At 39.7% G+C, this 18,869-nt stretch overlaps 1 protein-coding gene across 3 annotated transcripts; it reads right to left on the reverse strand.

Moving 5' to 3' along the window:
- Window positions 1-8,491: 8,491 nt before the first annotated feature.
- On the reverse strand, window positions 8,492-13,285 carry Pasi1 (septate junction component pasiflora 1). 3 transcript variants are annotated; one of them, XM_076388855.1, is made up of 6 exons: window positions 13,213-13,285; window positions 9,833-9,923; window positions 9,641-9,740; window positions 9,384-9,571; window positions 9,267-9,317; window positions 8,492-9,193 (listed from the first exon to the last, which is right to left on the reverse strand). In XM_076388855.1, exons 2-6 carry the CDS (start codon window positions 9,917-9,919, stop codon window positions 9,110-9,112), a joined length of 510 nt encoding a protein of 169 aa, XP_076244970.1. In that variant the 5' UTR covers window positions 9,920-9,923; window positions 13,213-13,285; the 3' UTR covers window positions 8,492-9,109. The 3 variants fall into 3 exon arrangements, with proteins under 3 accessions (XP_076244970.1, XP_076244968.1, XP_076244969.1); XM_076388853.1 differs by lacking the exon at window positions 13,213-13,285 and adding an exon at window positions 10,463-10,600; XM_076388854.1 differs by lacking the exon at window positions 13,213-13,285 and adding an exon at window positions 10,021-10,057.
- Window positions 13,286-18,869: the final 5,584 nt, after the last annotated feature.

Raw genomic sequence — 18,869 nt, forward strand, 5'->3', positions numbered from 1 at the left:
TTTGCATACGCGCCTTGTGTGCGATTCTCGCAAAAATCTCTGCTGATTCTTCGAGAAACCTTTTTCCAGCTTCGCTGGTCGAGCTCCATCAACTCTAACCCCATTCCTTTTTCTTCTTCCTCTCTACTCCTTTTCAACTAATGAGAACATTATAAATCTTATCCAGTAGGTCAATCATACTCTAAATTATTAGATATTCGATGGTAAAAACACGTAGGAAAAGAAATTCTTTTGTTATTTATTTTTCAGGTTCTTTTAGATTCTTTTACTTCTTAAGTAACTAAATTTCCAGCATTTCTTGTTAATTCTGAAGAATATTGAATTTCAAATACCGAGAAGTGGAATTGGTTGAACTGTTATATTGATCCAGCTTTAGTAAATATGGATTATTATTACATGGATATTATACGTCTCCTGGGATGGTTGAATGAATACACGAGATTCGATGTCGAAGGCTCATCCTTCGGAAATATTTATCTAACGTTACCCTTTCGAGCGGCTATTGTCGTGTGGACGAAAGGAAAAATGGATGCACGGCGGATTACAGCTGGAGTGCTTTCTTAAAAAGTACCTGACCTTTTCCCGCAGCTATGCCGTTGTAAAGATGAAATCGGCCCGACATTTCGTGAAGTGTTATTTTTTCGGTAGGAGATCGAACGATAAATATTGAACTTCGTAGCGTGGCTTTCAGCTGGTCAGTCACGATATAAAATTCGATCTATAAAAAATATCTGGGACCATGCAATTGTTGCGAATTGCAGTGCCTTTCGTTGTTGACCGATTCCCTTGCAACATTTACTGCATTACAAAACGTGCAAAAGGAAAGCAGATAGAAGTACAGTTAAATGTAGCATCGAGAGTAAATTATAGTCTACGTAGAAGTTTCAACTTTTGAATAATGGTGGGACCTTGATTAATTTGCTTAAGATGAGTGTCAAATTTGGAGTGTTAAATTTAGCTCCTTCCTAAGTGACTAATTTGATTATTTTCAGTAGACTACTGTTAAATAACAGGTCAAATTTTATTGGATCTTTCATTCTGCTCTTATTGTTACGAGATTGCATAAAATTAGTCTCTAAATGAAACAGAGTGGGAATACTGAATCTCTGTTAACGGAAGTTCGCATTAACATCAAAAGCGCAAAACTGCACCAGGCAAACCTCAAAGACCCCAAGTTGACCCAGATACGTTCCCTTGGTGACAAAGTGCTCCAACCACAAGACAGTCCATTACATTCGTCAAGGCTCACATGTCGCCGTTTTTCGCTGGTCCTTTTTCCGCTCGCAAATATCCCGCGAAGCCTTCAAAGCCCTGGGCGTCTGAGAATCAACAAAAATATCATTGTCCAGTCGCAAAAGCCACCCCCCGTGGAAGGAGACGAAGCTGCTCGTACATGCAGCAACGTTGCACGTCGGGAACCATATTTAACTCCGCGGCATCGTGGTCGTCGCCGTATGACGAGGCTTCAAAGAGGAAAATCCCTCTGGAAGAACATCCTAAAAATAGGAATTCTCTTCGCGTAGATGCGTGATGATGGCAGCGACGGCGCTCGCCTCTCGGCGAGGCTGGAAAAGAGGAAGAGGACAAAAGGAGGCTGACAATACGTGGCAGAAGACGGGGACACCGAGCCGACGACAGAGCTGTCGTGCGACGGCCAAGTGAACCGAGTCAACGGCCCGAAAGAGCGGAAGGGGCGGAAACGCCGGGTCGCGCATAAATAAGCGCCTGGAAACCACAATGGTTTTGCGGAGAACGCGTCGCGTGTGGGCAGCGAAACGGTGCTACGGTACAAGCCTCTCGACCTCAAAATCAATGTGAAACAATTTGACTGACGACCTCTCCTGTGACGCGTCGTAAATCACCGCTGCATCGAAGGAGACGCTGGTCCCAGGGTCTCTCTGCCGAGTGTCATGGTAGAAAGCGGGGAATAGCGCGAACACCGTGTTCCTCGCGGGGAACAGAGAGAGAAGCCCTTCATTTTTTCTTCACCTATGGCGACACGTTGGACATTCGTCGATGGCACGGCTTAGGGAAATATGGGACAGCTCTGAGAGTCGACGGCGTGGGTACTCGGCGGCTGTTAGCTGAGACGCGGCCTGGTGCGAGGGTGGCGTTGGGTACTTCGAGTGAAGTGAATTTGTCAAGATGGAAGCAGAGGTTTTCACTTCGAAATTAGAGGCTGAATATTTTTAGAAGCAGAGTTATCTGTTTTATTATCTGTCATATAAGGTAGGTGGCTTGGTACTCGATCAGTAGTCGATCACTTCAGTAAGTAATAAGGTAGTGTTACTTGAACTTTCTTAAATTGATCATATGATAGGTTTAGATATTTCATTATATAGTGCAATAAATAAACAAATAAGTACTTTAAAATTATTATATACTGAAGTGATCTTACTAGGTTATCGACTACTGGGTCAATATCTTAGGTACTATTGAGAGTGTTCAACGTATGTACAAGAGGGGTGAAAGTAAAAAGTAAAGAGGTAACACCTACACACAGCCGAGTTCATTTTAAGACTTCAAGTTCAAGATAATAGAATTCGCTATTACGCTTATTCGCCATTACATTAGGAAGGAATATATATTGGGGTACTTGATTTAATAGAACTTATCTAGGGTATTTGTTCCCACTTCTGTACCATCGAATTAGGATTATTTATAAAAAAGAACTTTTATTAAAATTGTAATATTTCTTTTTTAATCTCACATGTTAACAAGTGAATTTAAAAAATGTTATTCCTCAATTTACGTACCTATCAAATATAAACGATATTAACCTAAAGGCACAAAACCAGGAACAAGTACTCTATACTGTCCAACTATGAAGAAAGACAGTAACTACAGAAAAACGTAAAAATAAGTTTTCTGCAACTTTGAATAATTTTGAACATCTTGCCCCTTGCTTCAGTGCGAAATAGCAGTATCATATTTTCAGTGGATCCTGCTTTTCTATAGTTGGACAGTATACTCATTCTCACGACAAAATTCACGTTCGAGGCTCCAAGTATCGAGGTCCTACCTCGAGTTTAGAGGGAACAGAACGTCAGAGAATTTCGAAAGTGCAAGAGTTCAAAGGTGTTCGTCACGGAATGGCAGAGATCTCGTCTGAAATCCCTAACGGCCGAGCGCAAGTAGGTGCTCGAAGGATTTCACCCTCGTCTCGGGCAATTATAATCGCCGCGACCGATCGGTGATCGGCGCGTTTGGCCATGCCTCGAGGTCTCCCTTCTCGACCATTTCACGACTCGTTGTCCACCGCTCGTTAAGCCGGTTTCGCGATTTACGATTCCGCCGTGCGAAACGCGAATAATGAAGAAAAAGAAGGGACAGCTGGGGGGGTTGAGGGGGTGAGGGCGCGAGGGGAAGGTCCGTGGCGGGACACAGAGCGAGGTAAAAGGAGCGGAATCGCTCGTAATGACTGTGAAGTATCCCGAGGAGGATCTGCTGGGCGAGCATTATGCTTTCATAAAAGATCACGACCAGTCGCGCGTAGATGGAAGGAGCCAGTCACATTGAGTTTATGTCGCGCGTACATAAAGCGAGAAACGCGTCGTTGCAGGCGTCGCGCGCTTTGCAGTCGCCGTCACAGTTAAGCGCTTATCGCTCGAAAAATTCCATTGATCACACGGCGAATTCGTTTCGATTATTATTATTTGTTTTCTGTGATACGTGTTCATTAATATGTATGCAAAATGTTATGAATATGTTTGGACGTACATGTAAGCAGACGAAGTTGCATGAAAATGACACTTTGACGTAGATTGGGTACTTTATTAATTCTGATGATCGTGGAAGGAAAGTCGGAAGACTGGTTTTAGAAACTGGAAAGTTTCCTAGCTTGTTAAATAGTTTATATGAAAATGTAAAACGTGACGTCTACTTTCTTTTCTTAAAATAATCTTCGTTAGTTGTTTTGTTGAGTTTCCTTGAGAGAAAAGTTTCCTTGTGAAAAGAATCACATAGTATACTCCAGATTTAACTACAAGTATAATAATAGATACCTTTAGAGTAACAATACTGAAAAATAAATTGAAGGAAATAAAAATAAAGTACGTAAAAATAAACCAAGTATGGGAGAGCAGTACTCAAACTCTATAGTTAAACTTAATTAAAGAAAAATATTCTAACTATAAGAACCCTCAGCTGATAAAATAGTTACATGGTTTCATCGATCAATCGAACCAACATTCGATTCTATGTTACAACGTTACTTTAACTTGCAGAATAGAGCGTAGCTTCTCAAATTCTGTTCATTCATCGTGGCTCTTTCTTTTCAGTTACTCTGTACGAGATTTTTGCAAAAGCGCCGACACGTTAAGTGCATTACCATAAGCGTGTTTCAGATTTTTAGAACATCATCGGACCAGGCTCGAGTGTCGTGTCGTTCCCGCAATAACTGAAACAATAATTAACTCTGTCGCGTCTCGTTACATGTGTTGTAACCAGCGGACAGCGAAAGTTTAAGCCCTGAAAGCTTATCTGACACCTGGAATCAGCGGGCAGCGGCCTTACGAAACGAGCAGAGTGTCATCGTTAGAATTCGCGTCATTCCATTCGCGCGAATGGCTGGTTGCTTCGAAGTCTCATGCGCCAGCAGTCTTATAACGACTTTTGTAACATTACGAGTATGCATGTGTGCTTCTTTATCTCCACTGGATCCCATTTTAACAAGGGTAAGTGAACATTAAGTACGACATAATGTAATCACATCAAGTTTCAATTAGATTGCAGTAGAACTAAAGTCACATTTTAGAATTTAGAATATAGAACTGATCCCAAAAAAATTGTGATGTACATGATTTTTATGAAATTTATTAGGTGCAGAAATTAATTCGGCCCCTCTTTAAATTAAATTTATCATGTATTTATAAAAAGAAGCGATACAAAATTTTATTCCAGACTTCTAGATACATGTGACCCCTTTAATTCGAATTAAAGTTCAAAATTCAACTATGAGTACCATATAATTTCTCCTCTAATACCATTACAGTTCCCTGAACCGTTCCTCATTATATCAGATACGCTCACCGCAGTGGAACAACGGTGGAATATTGGAAAATAATTCCAATATAGAAATCCCAATACCGTCGGCAAGGCAAAAAGATCTAATCGCGCTGTTAACCGTTAGCTGTTGCCTATACGTCCGACACACGGTGCATCAGCGCAGGAAACTTCCATGTAATGAACATCTATTAAAATATAATTTCGCCTATAAAATTGATTTCGCGGCGTGTGCGTGGTGCACGGTATCGGAGAATTTAATAATTCATCGCGGAGGTTGATCTATGCCGTGGTAGGCCACGAAATGTGCAGCGATTCGAACAGGGCTATAAAGGTGCGCGGAGCGTTCTCTCGTCGCTTTTATCGGTGGAAGAAGAATGTTCCATTCATACTTTTACACGCCATTTATGGACGCCTCATGCGCTGGTATCAGTCTTATCATCACTTCTATGCCCGCCTACAATTTAATGCGGCTGTTTGCGCATGTAGAGCTATCGGGAAAGGAAAGACGGCGCTGCGAGGAACGCTACCTGCGCGGCGTGTAACCCTGGAACTTCTTGTCGAGGAATATCCAGTGCCGATTTCGACGATTCGACGGTTATCGTTACGGTTCTTTGTCCTTTATCTCCCTGCCAGCGCGCATGATAATGGGACGAAAGTTTTGGCCAGATCGTATGAGATTGAGCCAAGGGTCTTGCGGACTGAGTCATGTCTTCCTTATTTTTGCCTCCACCAGAGATTGTTTCCTTTATTCGTGTGTGAAATATTGCCTGCATATTCGAAGTGTAACAGACTACATAGTGCTTAAGCAGTGAGTATTAGTATCTAAAAGTTAAATAAAATATCTCATTTGACTAGAAGTAATTTTGAAATAATTATAGCTAGTTCATTTGAGCAAACCACTGATTTCTCTCTAAATTATTTCATTATTTTACTTCTTATTTGAATATATGTTCCCATACGTTATTTTCTCAATTGCCAGTTTCTTTCTAAGAGGCAAGTACGGTAAAACATTATTGGACGGAAGGAAATTATTGCGAATAGTCGAACCGTCTGTGCTAATAATGTTGTAACTTATACTGTAGAAAACAAGGTAATAACGAAACATTTTCGTGTGCAAATAAGTGAAACGAGTCTCTTTCAAAGAACGCGCAGTTCTGCGGCCTGACCACTTTTTCCGTCGCTATTCAGTCCCGTGTATTTTCTAAAACAAATTAGAAAGTAAAATACGATGAAGACAGCAGGAACGCGTCAATGATTGAATAGCACTTCTTACTTGCAGCGCAATTACAGGGGCAATTTTCGGGATTGAGTTTTCTCGTGGAATAGGCCGTTTAGGTTCGATTACAGCGGAACGAGCGGTTTCAATTTGCAGTTAGCGTTTTCCACCGTTACTCGAGTCGATATTGAATCGTCGTAAATACAAGTTAATGTTTCACGGCGCGAATATTTATAGATGCTTATGATGATCGCGATCGATCGCCTCAGGTGTGGTCGGCCAGAGAAGTGAAAGTATCGTCGTGACAATAAAGACTGCAACGTTATTATGTCTGCCATCTTTCATGAAACCATTGTCGACAGTCGAAAGTTGCGAGGAAAAAAGTTCACGGCTGTAAATTTTCCTCTTTCCTCTTGCACTTCTTTCACGTGCGCCGTTTTGCTTGAAACAAGTTATTAACGATCACATAATCATTTGACGTTTGAGGGTAAGTCTCTATAGGAATTTATGGAAAAAACGTTCTCGTCAAATTCTGTAGAAAGTAGTATTTCATGTTTCTTCAGTCAGTTGCGCTTAATATCGGAAGAAATGAAGTTCCTGTCTTCCTAAGTGGAATGGACTCTGAGTCGTTTTGAGTTCAACCGCGCGTTTTTGTTACTTACTATACATTTAACATTTCTTATGTTTATTACTATTAAAAATTCTCACCAAACAATCGAGAGCTTATAAGAAGTGAAGAAGAAAGTTCAAATTACATATGTTTGTTGCTGACTTCGTATCTTTCTGTTTTGTTAGAGTATTGGAGTTGCTTGTTTCAGAAAGACGTTCATTCAGCATTGTTACATCAAGAACTTAGTTATTATAAATAAAATATTTTTTATATTTGTAGTTAAAGTTAATTGCATTTAATCGCTACAATAATATAGCTACTGCCATCTAGTGGCGAGTCGTTCGTGAAAGTCTTTACTCTGATCCTCTTTGCCACAGAGGAATACACAGAATAGACAGACCAGCTTATAGTTTCGTGTCTTATGTTCTGAAATACCGACTTCTTGTAAATCCACTGGTTTTCAAACGCCCTCTGCGGGTTTCAAGCAATGGATGTAGAAAACAACTCGTATTTTCATCACTGACGTTGGTAATGGATAAACGAGAAAATGTTCCTACTATACCACCCTACAACAAGGTGTCCTCCTCCTTATTCATCCCTATAATTTGAAATAATAAGCGATAATGAAATTTACAAAAATATATTCTTGGAAAAAGCTTATACCACAGTGGCAATATTTATTCTAACTGGGATTCCTAATTTGTTATTATTAAATTCAATGCAATAAGGAATTCTACGTACAAGTACTAAGGTAGATACATACATTTACTCCGAAATTCATCGCCTCTGAAATATTTGGTTGTATCTATGTTGTATTAATGAAGATATGCTTCAGATTAGATAGTACACCTAAGAAATATGTAATAAATGTTAGTAATAAAATCTAGCAATATGTAGTACGTGTTCCACGGGGACCTGAGGACTCATAGAGAAATAGAGGAATCAGAATCTCATCCATCTTCCTTCACAAAAACCTTAAAGTCTAAAACAAACTAATAAGCCAAAGACGTCTGACCAATGGTCAAGCTTTTCACTAGCTGGGTCTCTGTTCGCAGCAACCCCCTGGGGGTGAGGCACGGAGAATCAGTTCTGTCTGAGGTAATGGCTGCGAATTGTCAATATATATAAGATAATGTTTGAAAATAATTTATTAAGGGACTCAAATTAATTAGAAATTCTTAATAATTAGAAACATAGAAATGTTAGGCTTTGTGTGATCTTCGTCAATGTACCTTATCTATTTGATCGCTTGCTTGACTGCCGCAAGTGGAAACGAAGTATACTCCGCTAGATGGCAGCTACGTCTCCAAAGAAACGTTTATGTTTCACTGTTACCATAGTGGTACGAGCTTTGCCGCCATTCAATTGTTGGGATTTGCCGGTTGATCGTTGTTATTGCATTACATTGCATACGCCACTTATATAATTAATAATTTATATTTAGTTTATTTGTGTTGTAATTTTTGTTAAGTGATCGAATGTTCACATCGAATTTACTTTAAAGAACACGTCTAATATTTCTTTCAAGAGTTCTATCAATTTGATAACAAGATTAAGGCGTAAGGCTACTTTTCCTTCACGATTCGCGAAATTTGGAAACGAAGAATGGATTCTTCTGTTTCTAGGTTTGTTCGTCATATTTTTTCCAAATTCGTTGATTTTCGTGTTTAACATTTAATTATTTTTTATCATCACGATACAATGCTTACAATTTCATTCAATTTTGTAATATTTTGTAAAATTTATTAATTCTAAATGTAAATAATACTTACCTATTTGATCTGCAGCATTTATAAACATAATCTTTCAAGTACGTGTCATAGAATAGCATTGTTTATGTTAAGAATTCATAACAATACATTTGTGTTTCATACAAAAATTTATTATAAACATATCTCTTCTGGGTTGTGTAAAGCAACTTACCACTACGAGATTCCTTTTCTGAATTTCGTTAACAGAAGTAAAAAATCTACAAAGTTTGGACGGATAGTTCCTTCGAACATTATCAGTCTTCTAGTATGATGCGAAAGTTATAAACCTTCCATACATTGAAATATTCTTACATTAATGACAGTTAAATATGGTACTCTTGCATTATTAGCCTTAGATGTGTTAAAATAAATATCCAAGTTACATTCAAGTTGCACTAATGGTGGAAAATATTGTTTTTGTTGAATTTAAGTCACTTATTCATTTAACCAATTTAAGACTGTTGCGTTTGACTTTGGCGCCAATTAATGTACTGTATATTTTATAAGTAGTTTTGTATTAGATATTTAAGGCCACAGAAGCTCTATGTTCGGAGACTGTGATTCTTCAAATATGTTGTACATGGACAGGACAGCCATCCAACAGTAAATCTGTAAAAGTATGAAATTAAGACATAAGTATTCATTTACTAAAAGTGTAACAAACAGATTGTTATATACTTACATTGTATGACATCCAAAACCAAAGACACATTGCTGCAAAAGTTGCTTCAAGCTAAGAAAGAAACATTAAACAGTTATAATGATAATATTAGTCTTTAAAAGTACTAATGTTACTTACGTAGATGTAGTAACCTCCTACGAGCCAAAGTCCAAATACTAATTGAAAAAGGCACCCAAGAAACCATAATAGAAGCCAGGGGAGTAACCATCCTCTTATTCCTTCTCTTAGTCCATACATCATCAATAACGCTGATATGATTAATAGGATGAAGTAAAGGATGAAGAAACCTCCAACAACTTGCATAGCTAAAAAATTCTATCTGTAGCACATAGAATTGACAATATGAATCACTATGAACATGTGTTACAACTTACATCCTCTGACATCAGCTTCGAACAGAGGATTATACAATTGACTTGAGTCGCCTCCATTCAATTGATAACAAATCAATGTAATAAGTATTATACTGATGGCCTGATAAGGAAAAATAGATTCACATTAAAAGTTAAAGAAAATGTAAAAGGATGGACTAAATATAACAAGCATATTATAACATAAATACATACAATTGTATAAAAAGCAATAGCTTTGCATCCTGTCTTGACATTATTCGTCCAGACAAAAGGTGACCAACAGGACTTTAAAACAGCCATGTCTCTGTTAAAATAAAAATACACGTAGAAAAAAATTTGCGTCACTTTTACATCACCGAAGAACACGGAAAATTCTCTAATAAGTAATAAACTCCACCCACTTGTTGTTATTAGTGCATTAAATGCTTGGGCGTCAACATGCAACAGGTCTACCAACTTTGAAATTTCATAAACCAAGTTACTAACAAGTGGAATCGCGCATGTGTTTCTCTATATGACAAATTCGAAATTCAAATTGTATAATCTACAATTAATTCTGCAGTTCAAGATTTGGAGCTTAAAATTTTACTTTCGTTGTTTAAATATTACTTAGTCTGTCTAGTATCTTGTATAAAAGTGCAACAACTTCGTCTAGGAACTAGTTACGAACGAAAGTACGATCAGACTAAATGTTTTGCATAATTGCGCAAATGGAACCTCGAACTGATATTGGCTGACTTGTATGCTAATGTTTTAAGGTTCAATAATCTAATTTATCATCAACTCTACGTAGTATGTCATGAAATGGGATTTTCTGAGGACATTTTTCTAGAGATTACTTACGGTTATCCAAGTAAATTAATTTTTTAAGTTAATTTTTTAAGTGATTATCTCGGGCTGCGATCACCAAGATTCAAATATTTAAAGCATGAAGCGAATTGTTCACGGTTAACAAACACTGCCATGCACGCGACAGTGAGCGTACTGTTAATGGCGTCGTGTCAGCGTTCAAATCCCCTCCACTATGTAAGCGGGTCACGATGCCGGCTGTTTCAATTCCCGAACACGCTCAATGCAATTCCTAAACTTTTTCCTATTAGAAATTACAATATTATTTAAGATTTTAATTTTTAATGTAAGGAAAAAGGAAAGTACACTAACTTGTTTCGAGGTGACTTTTTAGATTTAATAATTGTAAATTAAGGCGTGATCAGTTGAAATGTATTTATTATGTTTAATTATTTATTTTGTATATTTATTTTCAATAATGTTTTTTGCGAAAATCATAATTGTAATTACAAACCCTACAGAACTATATCTTGAGGAAGTAAGAAGATTCAAAACAAGGTGTTTCAATATAAATTAAAAAGTGAATGGAGATGATTGCTTATGAAAGAATCTCTAAGGATTTTCGATGGCTCAGTAATCATTAATTTGCATATTAACAGTTTTCGAACGTTGGTTTCACAACTACCAATGATAAATAACGACCGCAAAATATGAGTGACTAATAAAACTTCGACTACGCAAGGCTAAAAATATCGTAGTGAACATATGCAATATTACCAGGAGTCAAGCATTGTCGGTGATTAACCGTAGAAAATGTAGTTCAATGGTTTCGAATTACCTGCTTGCGGTTTCCGCGGCGGGCAGCCATTTTGGTACCGCAAAAGAAAATAAACCGCCTGAAACCAGATAAGATCTGCGACTGATAATGCAGTTATAAAACAAAACCGACCCCCGTTGGACGTACCGAATGTTCAGTCACGTAAACTTACCTAAATATAATGATAGGCATCTACTATCTAATTGGATACATGCTCCGATACCGTTAACGACGAGACTTGCGAAACAATGAAGTTATAGGCGCTATGTATTGAAAGGAGGCACTCGTGATTTTCTAAGCTCATGCACAATCGCCGCAGTCTTGGCCAAGAATGCAACAAACGCCCATTAAAATCTTCAAGCCTTTAAGCTTGTGCGGTCTAATTGAAAGCAACGATGCACGCGTTGCTTTAAAATTATGCGATCACAGAACTCATAATTCAATAGAACACTATTGCAATTTACTTACGCGAAGGTTTTAAAGTCTATTAGTCATCGAACACAATAGTACGCTAAGTAATGGAGGTATAACTACTTGAGAAATAGTCTACTTCATTCTACGTTGCCATGCAGGTAACATAAATTCATGGTTGTGCTTAAGCTTCGTTGTTTGAAACTCTAATTTAATTGCGCAGTATTTTAATACTACATCGTCGTTAATATCATCTCAATGTTTTGTAACTGTGTATTCAGTAAGATTTTCGTTTCCATGAAAAATGGAATGTAAACGATAGTATTGTCAAGGGTGAAGGAAATGGTTTCTTTGAAACAGATTTCTGAATACTGAACTAGTCAGAAGAGTAACGTGGGAGTGGTGATATCTTCGATCCAAGCCACTACAACGAGGGGAATTTATACCATAGTTGGCACTCGATCTACAAGTACGCAGAACCGCTTGTTATTGAAGGCATATCTAATATCAAAGGGATCGCGGGATATTACATCCATTGCTACTCTGTGGAGGGAAGAAGAGCGCTACGTTGCCACACGGGTTACAACAGGAACGCGGTGGATATTGTGCGTGGCCAGTGGACCAATCTTGGAGCAGCAGATGCGTTTCGTAGTCTCGTGAACCCCGGCTAGTTCAAAATCTATAAATATATGTGAGTATGAATGTGCGAAAGTATGAAAGGTGGTCCACACTTGGAAACTGTGTGCTTCCACAGAATTCAGCGTTTTATGTATAATAATATACAAATAGAAATGATAATGAACACTAAAACTGCTATTTTAATTTGCAACGCGGAGCCTCATTTACATTTGCAAAATAAGACCGTCGAAAAGGAAGTGCAAAGTGTTGTGTTACTTAGATGACTTAAAGTGCCAGTGAAATATGAAGAAGAGGAAGGATATGTCTGCGTTGCGGATGATAATCCCACAATTCATCTCACGCCTCCTAAGTGTGAATTAGCCTTAAACTGGCTCTCAATTTAGGTGTCGGTTAAAGGCATCGCGTACAACGTTGCCGCCGTTTCCATTCTTGAAGGCATATCTCGGCCTCGTGAATGGAAAATCTCGTGGCGTTGCCGTTACATACTTCGTAAAGGCAACACACATAGATTTTCAATGAACAGCTGGCACGTGACTTTGTCGTTGTCTACGTAAAATAGGAAATTGAAGCCATAAGAAATTAATATCTTGATAAAGTAAAGTGTCTTACAATTGGAAGGATCTTAAACAAGTTTAACTAGATTAACTCGAATACATAATTCGAAAAGGGAGCATATTTTATCAGTTCTGAAATAGTTCTACTGTGAATTATCTGTATGTATGAGCTAAGTTTCCTCACGTACATTTTATGATAATAAATATGTATACAAAAGCATGCACAGAGATTTACTCTAAAAGGGATTTACAAGGAGCGTACGACCAGCTATTTTGTGAAAAGCAAGATGAAGCCAAATGCGCAGATGTCAGAATACAGACTTGAATCGGAACGGCGCGATTACCAGCGGATATCTAAAGGAGAGTACATATATAGTAATTACATCGCGTGATATTGCTTCTTGCTTTCATGACCCCGCGTGAAAATCACTCTGATTCGAAAACCAATCGCGTGACCACGGTCAATTCCGTGAGTAATATTTCAAATTGCCCCATAAAATGTTTACTCAGCATTAATCACGATGAAATCACGAATTCGTGCCGGAGCTTGTTAAATAAGTACGTCGCTGCCAAACGGGTAGAGTCATAAGAAAAGCTTCTACAATGTTGCTCACGTCGTCGGCAATAAATTCTACGAGGGCCTGAATAAATCACCGAAGTGTAATTAAACTTGTGTGTTGCGCATTTCACTTTTCATGCAAGTTAACGCAGCGCACGTTGCAACCGAGGCATCAGTTTGCAAAAAGTTGCTGGAACAACATCACATTTCACGTTGAATGTGCGTGGCAAAAAACTGTACTGTCATACAGCCGACTTAAAATTAAGCGCACGCGATTACGTTAAATTTTGAAGCAGGAATTACTGTTTGAAAATAAATTTCGATGAAGAGATAAGAGGTAGAAACATAAAATTTCACTTCGTGTATTTAAACATTTCCGTTCTGTAACTGAAATAAATATATCACAGAAACTGTTTTGAAAATAAGAGCTCGTTTACAGTGCCTGATGAATTCACTTGAGCTGCCAGCTATCAGAGTTATCAGAAATGTGATATAGTCTCCTTTTGTGCCGACACTGTTCTCTCCTGTTCTGAATACAATGCAAAATTTCTGTGACTCACGAATCAGATAATGCAGTCTTAGAAAAATTTGACGAACGTCTACAAAATTCTTAACAGCACCACATCAATTAGGCACATTTGAATCACAATCTTTTCCCGCCAAAAGTAGCCCCAATGCAGGCTACAGCAAATTCAGAAGAAATTCAGGAATCCACTAGCTACCAAATGGAGCAATAAATCACGCCATTCTACGAATCCAACAGACACCTCGCCTAACAAATGTCTCAATTCGAATTCACACCCAGTCCAGTCGCAACATGGCCAGCCATTCGGAGGAAGCATCCTGAACGAACAAGAGTCACGAGGAGAATTTCGAGGCACCAGAGGCCGAGAGTTCTCCCAGTTGCACGCACACGTCGAGCGGCTGGGAGTTAAGAGAAAGGCTCTATAGAAGTCCCCTCTAGTGAGATTGGGCCCCGTTCGGGTTTCTCTCGCACACTCTCTTGCGACGTCGAAGGTTCCCTTCGCACCGGTTCGTGCCGTCGGGTCCGGCTCGGCTCGTGCACTCACGCCATGGTCTCTCGTGTCGAATCGGGCCAGGTCTTCGTGGTGCCCAGCTGGATCCGGACGCCCATTTGTCGGCCTCCAACTCCTCGTCGTCGGCGTTCGCGCGGCCCAGGCCGAACAACACCAGATATCCGTTCTCGATCGGTCCGTCGTCTCGCGTCGTGGAAACGGGCAGCGTGTCTCGGTGATCTGATGTAACCCCCTTCCCTCCCTGTCTCTCTCTTCCTCTCTGCCGTGTGTCTGCCGTGAAACCGCATCGGCCTCGGTGTGTATCGCCTCGATTACACGAGAACGGTTGAGCGTCGCCGAGCGGTCCCAACGTCTGGTTCCAACTTAGAGCGCACTTGCTGCTCCTCGACGCAGCCTGCGAGTTTCTCGCGCCGATAATTAAACCCTGGTGAACCGACTGGATACTACTGCTGGATACTACGGTCTATTTGCGGTGCAACGATCGGCAAACGAGCGTTTTCGATGAGGATCCACCGAGTGTCTTCTCCTGCTGCTCCCTGGGGCCTGGATTAGTGGATCGTGTCGGGGAATATGCGTGTCTACGGATGATCGTTTACTGTCCTCCTCGGGATCGTTCAGTGAAGTTTGACTAGGGATTGTAATGGTGCCTGAACCTGACTGAATGCCTCTGCGATTTGGTAGTTAACGTTGTGGCTGCTTTCTGTGCGAGGTGATACTCGATCGTGCAAAAGGAGCTGGTTCGTCAACGCAGACACGGAAATCGAGAGGTTAAGTGGTTCTAAGGATGAAGGTCGGCCAGTGGACGGTAGAAATTGAAAGCTTTTCGGTGGAAGAAAGCTCGGCGGTCGGTTCGACGAGGGGAAAGCGGACGTTTTGTAGTGATTAGTTAGAGACAGCGTTCTGCGCTTTGGTGCGTGAGTAATTAATCAATTAATCGTCCGGAGGAAGGGAAGAGACGGGCGATTCTCTTGACGGAACTGGTTTAAGTGCTTCCCATTAGCATCCTTAATCTGCTACTGTTGCAGAATACAATTCCGCGTATATAACCCGAGGGGGGAGATTAATGTTTCCATTGCGACGGGGGCCTGAATTCGTCGAGTAAATCAAAGGCGCTCACGGCGTGTGTCGTTTCTCGTGAACTGATAAGGCGATACGTGTGCACTTACGGGCCGATTAAGATAAAAGAGCACGGGGAGCACTCGAGAAAAGGAAAATATTTATATTCGCTCGTAGACCGTAGTCGGCGCCGGATCGTTCCAGGCGATCGACGCTCCGAATGACTCGTGATCAATTAAGCCTCGAAAATTGATCGTGCCGCGAAAAGAATGCTCCGCGAGAAGTGAAAGTGCTTTCGTATCGTCGCCGTGCCGCTGCATTCCGCTGCGTTTAAATCCAAGTGCATTCGTGATTAATTAAGATCGGGGAGAAGTGATCTTGCACGGTCGAAAGGATCGCGACCGATGCCTCCCGTGTGTTGATACGCGAACTTGTGCCGCGTAAACGAATTCGTGATTTACTGATCTAGTCACACATTTGACTTTAAGATTACCTCGCCGTGCCAGCGACTCCGAAAACGAGGATAGAACCTTTCATTCGCGAGTCGATCATTTGTTCGCCGTTTGGAATCTAACAACAACTCGTAAATTTAATATTACGACAATACTATCTCGTTTCCCCACTCCCGTGCACTCGATAAAGCACGCCAGTGAGCGAAATCACAAATCTGTGTCGATCAAGATCTGATTTAAGTAAGATTTCTCGATAAAACCTCCATTGCGATTTCGAACAGAGTCGATGTGTCTTTTCGATCCTCGAATCAATTCGGAATTCGCTTAGAAAGAGACAGTCGGGGATCTAAGTTGGAAAGGAACGGGCAGACAGAAGTGGAGCATCTAGATTTGTAGAACATTTATTTATCGTTATCCGTGCTGCGTTGGCTGTCGAGTAATGTACACGATTAAACGACATCGAGTTAACGATCGCTTGGGAATTGCGACGAACTGAAGATTTTGGAGAATTTCTGTTTCGGAGTGTTACGTGTCAGCGTAGTGTTTTGGAGTGGCTCGTTGAAAAAGTATCGTTCGGTAGTTTTTCGTGCACGATACGTCATCGATTCGACGTGGCCCTTGTTATGGATATCTGCACAGTTAAACGAGGATTCCTTCTCGAGTGGAATTACGCGAGCGTCGCCGGTGGAAGCATTTTCAATCCTTTGCAGAAGTAAGTATCGATTGATGTGTGCAATCGTTATCGTGGGTTATGAAATACAGATATTACGATTCGAAATACATAAGATAAAGATACGGAACTTTTTACTCCGTTTCGGTCCTAGGAAGCTCAAGGTTGGCCACGAAATGCTTACAAACTTTTCTATAACTTAGCGTGTTCCATAAAATAACTTGCACTTTCTTTGATAGTTTGTTTTTAGTATTAGTTTTTCTAGAATTAAAGCTGATCTTAAGTGTTCCAACAGAGTTCTTACTATTATTCAAGGAATTCAGCATTTATTTTCAAGTATACAGAGTCTATTAGTCCATATTTCACATAAGTATCATCCTTTTCTTTCTCTAAAACAAACTTTATTATACATTTCTATTTATTCGTCTGTTCCACACAAAATGAGATTATATATATCGTCTATCTGTAATTCTATCTAGAATTGCAGGTATTTATACCTTCATACAAAAAAATCAACTTGGAGCATCTTCTTGATTACACTGGAATATTCTCATAATCTTCCAAATGATCTTACGTTACTGCGCATTTCAACACATTCTCAATATTATTAATCCTGCCATCTAAAATACTCCACCTGTTGAGGAATCCCTCTCGAAGTATACCACAATCGTGCACCGTATCCTCTTGGAGAACGAGTGCAGCTTCGATAACCGTATGAGAAAGTACAATGGAGCACGTTGGGGGCCCGCTATTTATGAATATAATGTTCGATCGTCCTGCGCAGCGGCAAGCCGTTGTTCGAGCGGAAAAGATCTCGATTTTTTATCGATCGGTGAAAGTCGATGTTCGCCCAGCAATCTCGACGATGCCGGAAGCCTCGGTCGCTCCTCGCCGATTCTCGCGGGGAGAAAAAGAAATCGGCATTGTGCTAAGAATGCGTGTAATACCTCTGCGCGCCACTGGGCCTTTCTTTTGACTCGTTATGACGCGCCGAGACGACGGACCGTAACGTGTATCGGCATTTTTTCACTCTCGTTCCATAGAGATACGTAAATCCCGCGAAAATCGAGGACGCAGGGACGAATCTTGATCCCCGTGATGATTAAAGAGCGCGTGGTACGGGGGACGAGAAAGTGGCTGGCGCACGAATCGCTTCGGTGCACGCGCAATTTTTGAGGTCTCTGTTTATAATTGTGTTTTCTTCTTTTAATTTCGAGGGACATTGAGGGAAAGCGTGATATATTCCTTTCGTTTGGAGATAGAAATAATTAGTTTGGCAGGGTAGGTCAAGTGATTGGAACAAAGAGCAATTGTGCTGTTTTATTTGTTTGCGAAAGGAACAGCACGTTTAAGAGTGGAAAGCTGATATAATCGAGTTTTTAAAGTAATTGAGTATTTTACAGTCTAGGGTCATCCACTACTGGAAAATTTGTTTTTCACATTCGTGGGATCATATTACGAAAAATTATCAAATATTGAATTCAGTGAAAGTTGGTATCGGTAAAATGTCTATTATAAATATTTCATTTCGCATGTTGCACTGCCCACGATTGGTAGAATTATACGATATCTTTTATTGCTCCGAAATTAGTATATTATGATTTTATTTAATAACCACTTTTAAATTTGTAACTTTGTAAACACTTCACATATAAATATAAATGAAATTGAATTCTCCGTGTGCGTACATATATATATACCGACTCTATTTGTACACGTGGCTTTAAGTATCGTAGGACATACTTTTTTGATTGCGCGATTAACTGAGGAATTCCACACAGTGAGATGAACAATCAGTTTTGGCAGCTGTATCAAGACAGGTGCAGAAATATTCAAGTAAGATTTTCCTTGCTGGTATTATTTAACGGACTTGCTGGTTATTTCATTACTCGTATTAAATTATTATATTCTGAAATTGTCGTGAATTCATGAAAATATTTCATAAGACTAGAATGCATCGCCTTTATTTATAGATATTGAAAATTTCATTAAGGTAATGAAGATCATGATATAAATTTGCTTCCGCGGGAAATTATTTTGCACTGATCATTAGCACGGTATCTTGTTCAATCGTGCGTGAAGAATCGATTTATCGTAAATCCGCGTCACATGCGTTATCACTTTTTCCAGATGTAATACTCAATAAACTACGTACTGTGTTCTACGTATTACAGAATCGATTCCAAAAATATTCCAAAGCTTAATTCAAACAGTTTTACAGGTAGAACAAAACTGATTGTAACTTCACCTCAATTTACTTATATTA

The sequence above is a fragment of the Calliopsis andreniformis genome, chromosome 12 (assembly GCF_051401765.1).
Source record: "Calliopsis andreniformis isolate RMS-2024a chromosome 12, iyCalAndr_principal, whole genome shotgun sequence".
Lineage (NCBI taxonomy): Eukaryota > Metazoa > Arthropoda > Insecta > Hymenoptera > Andrenidae > Calliopsis > Calliopsis andreniformis.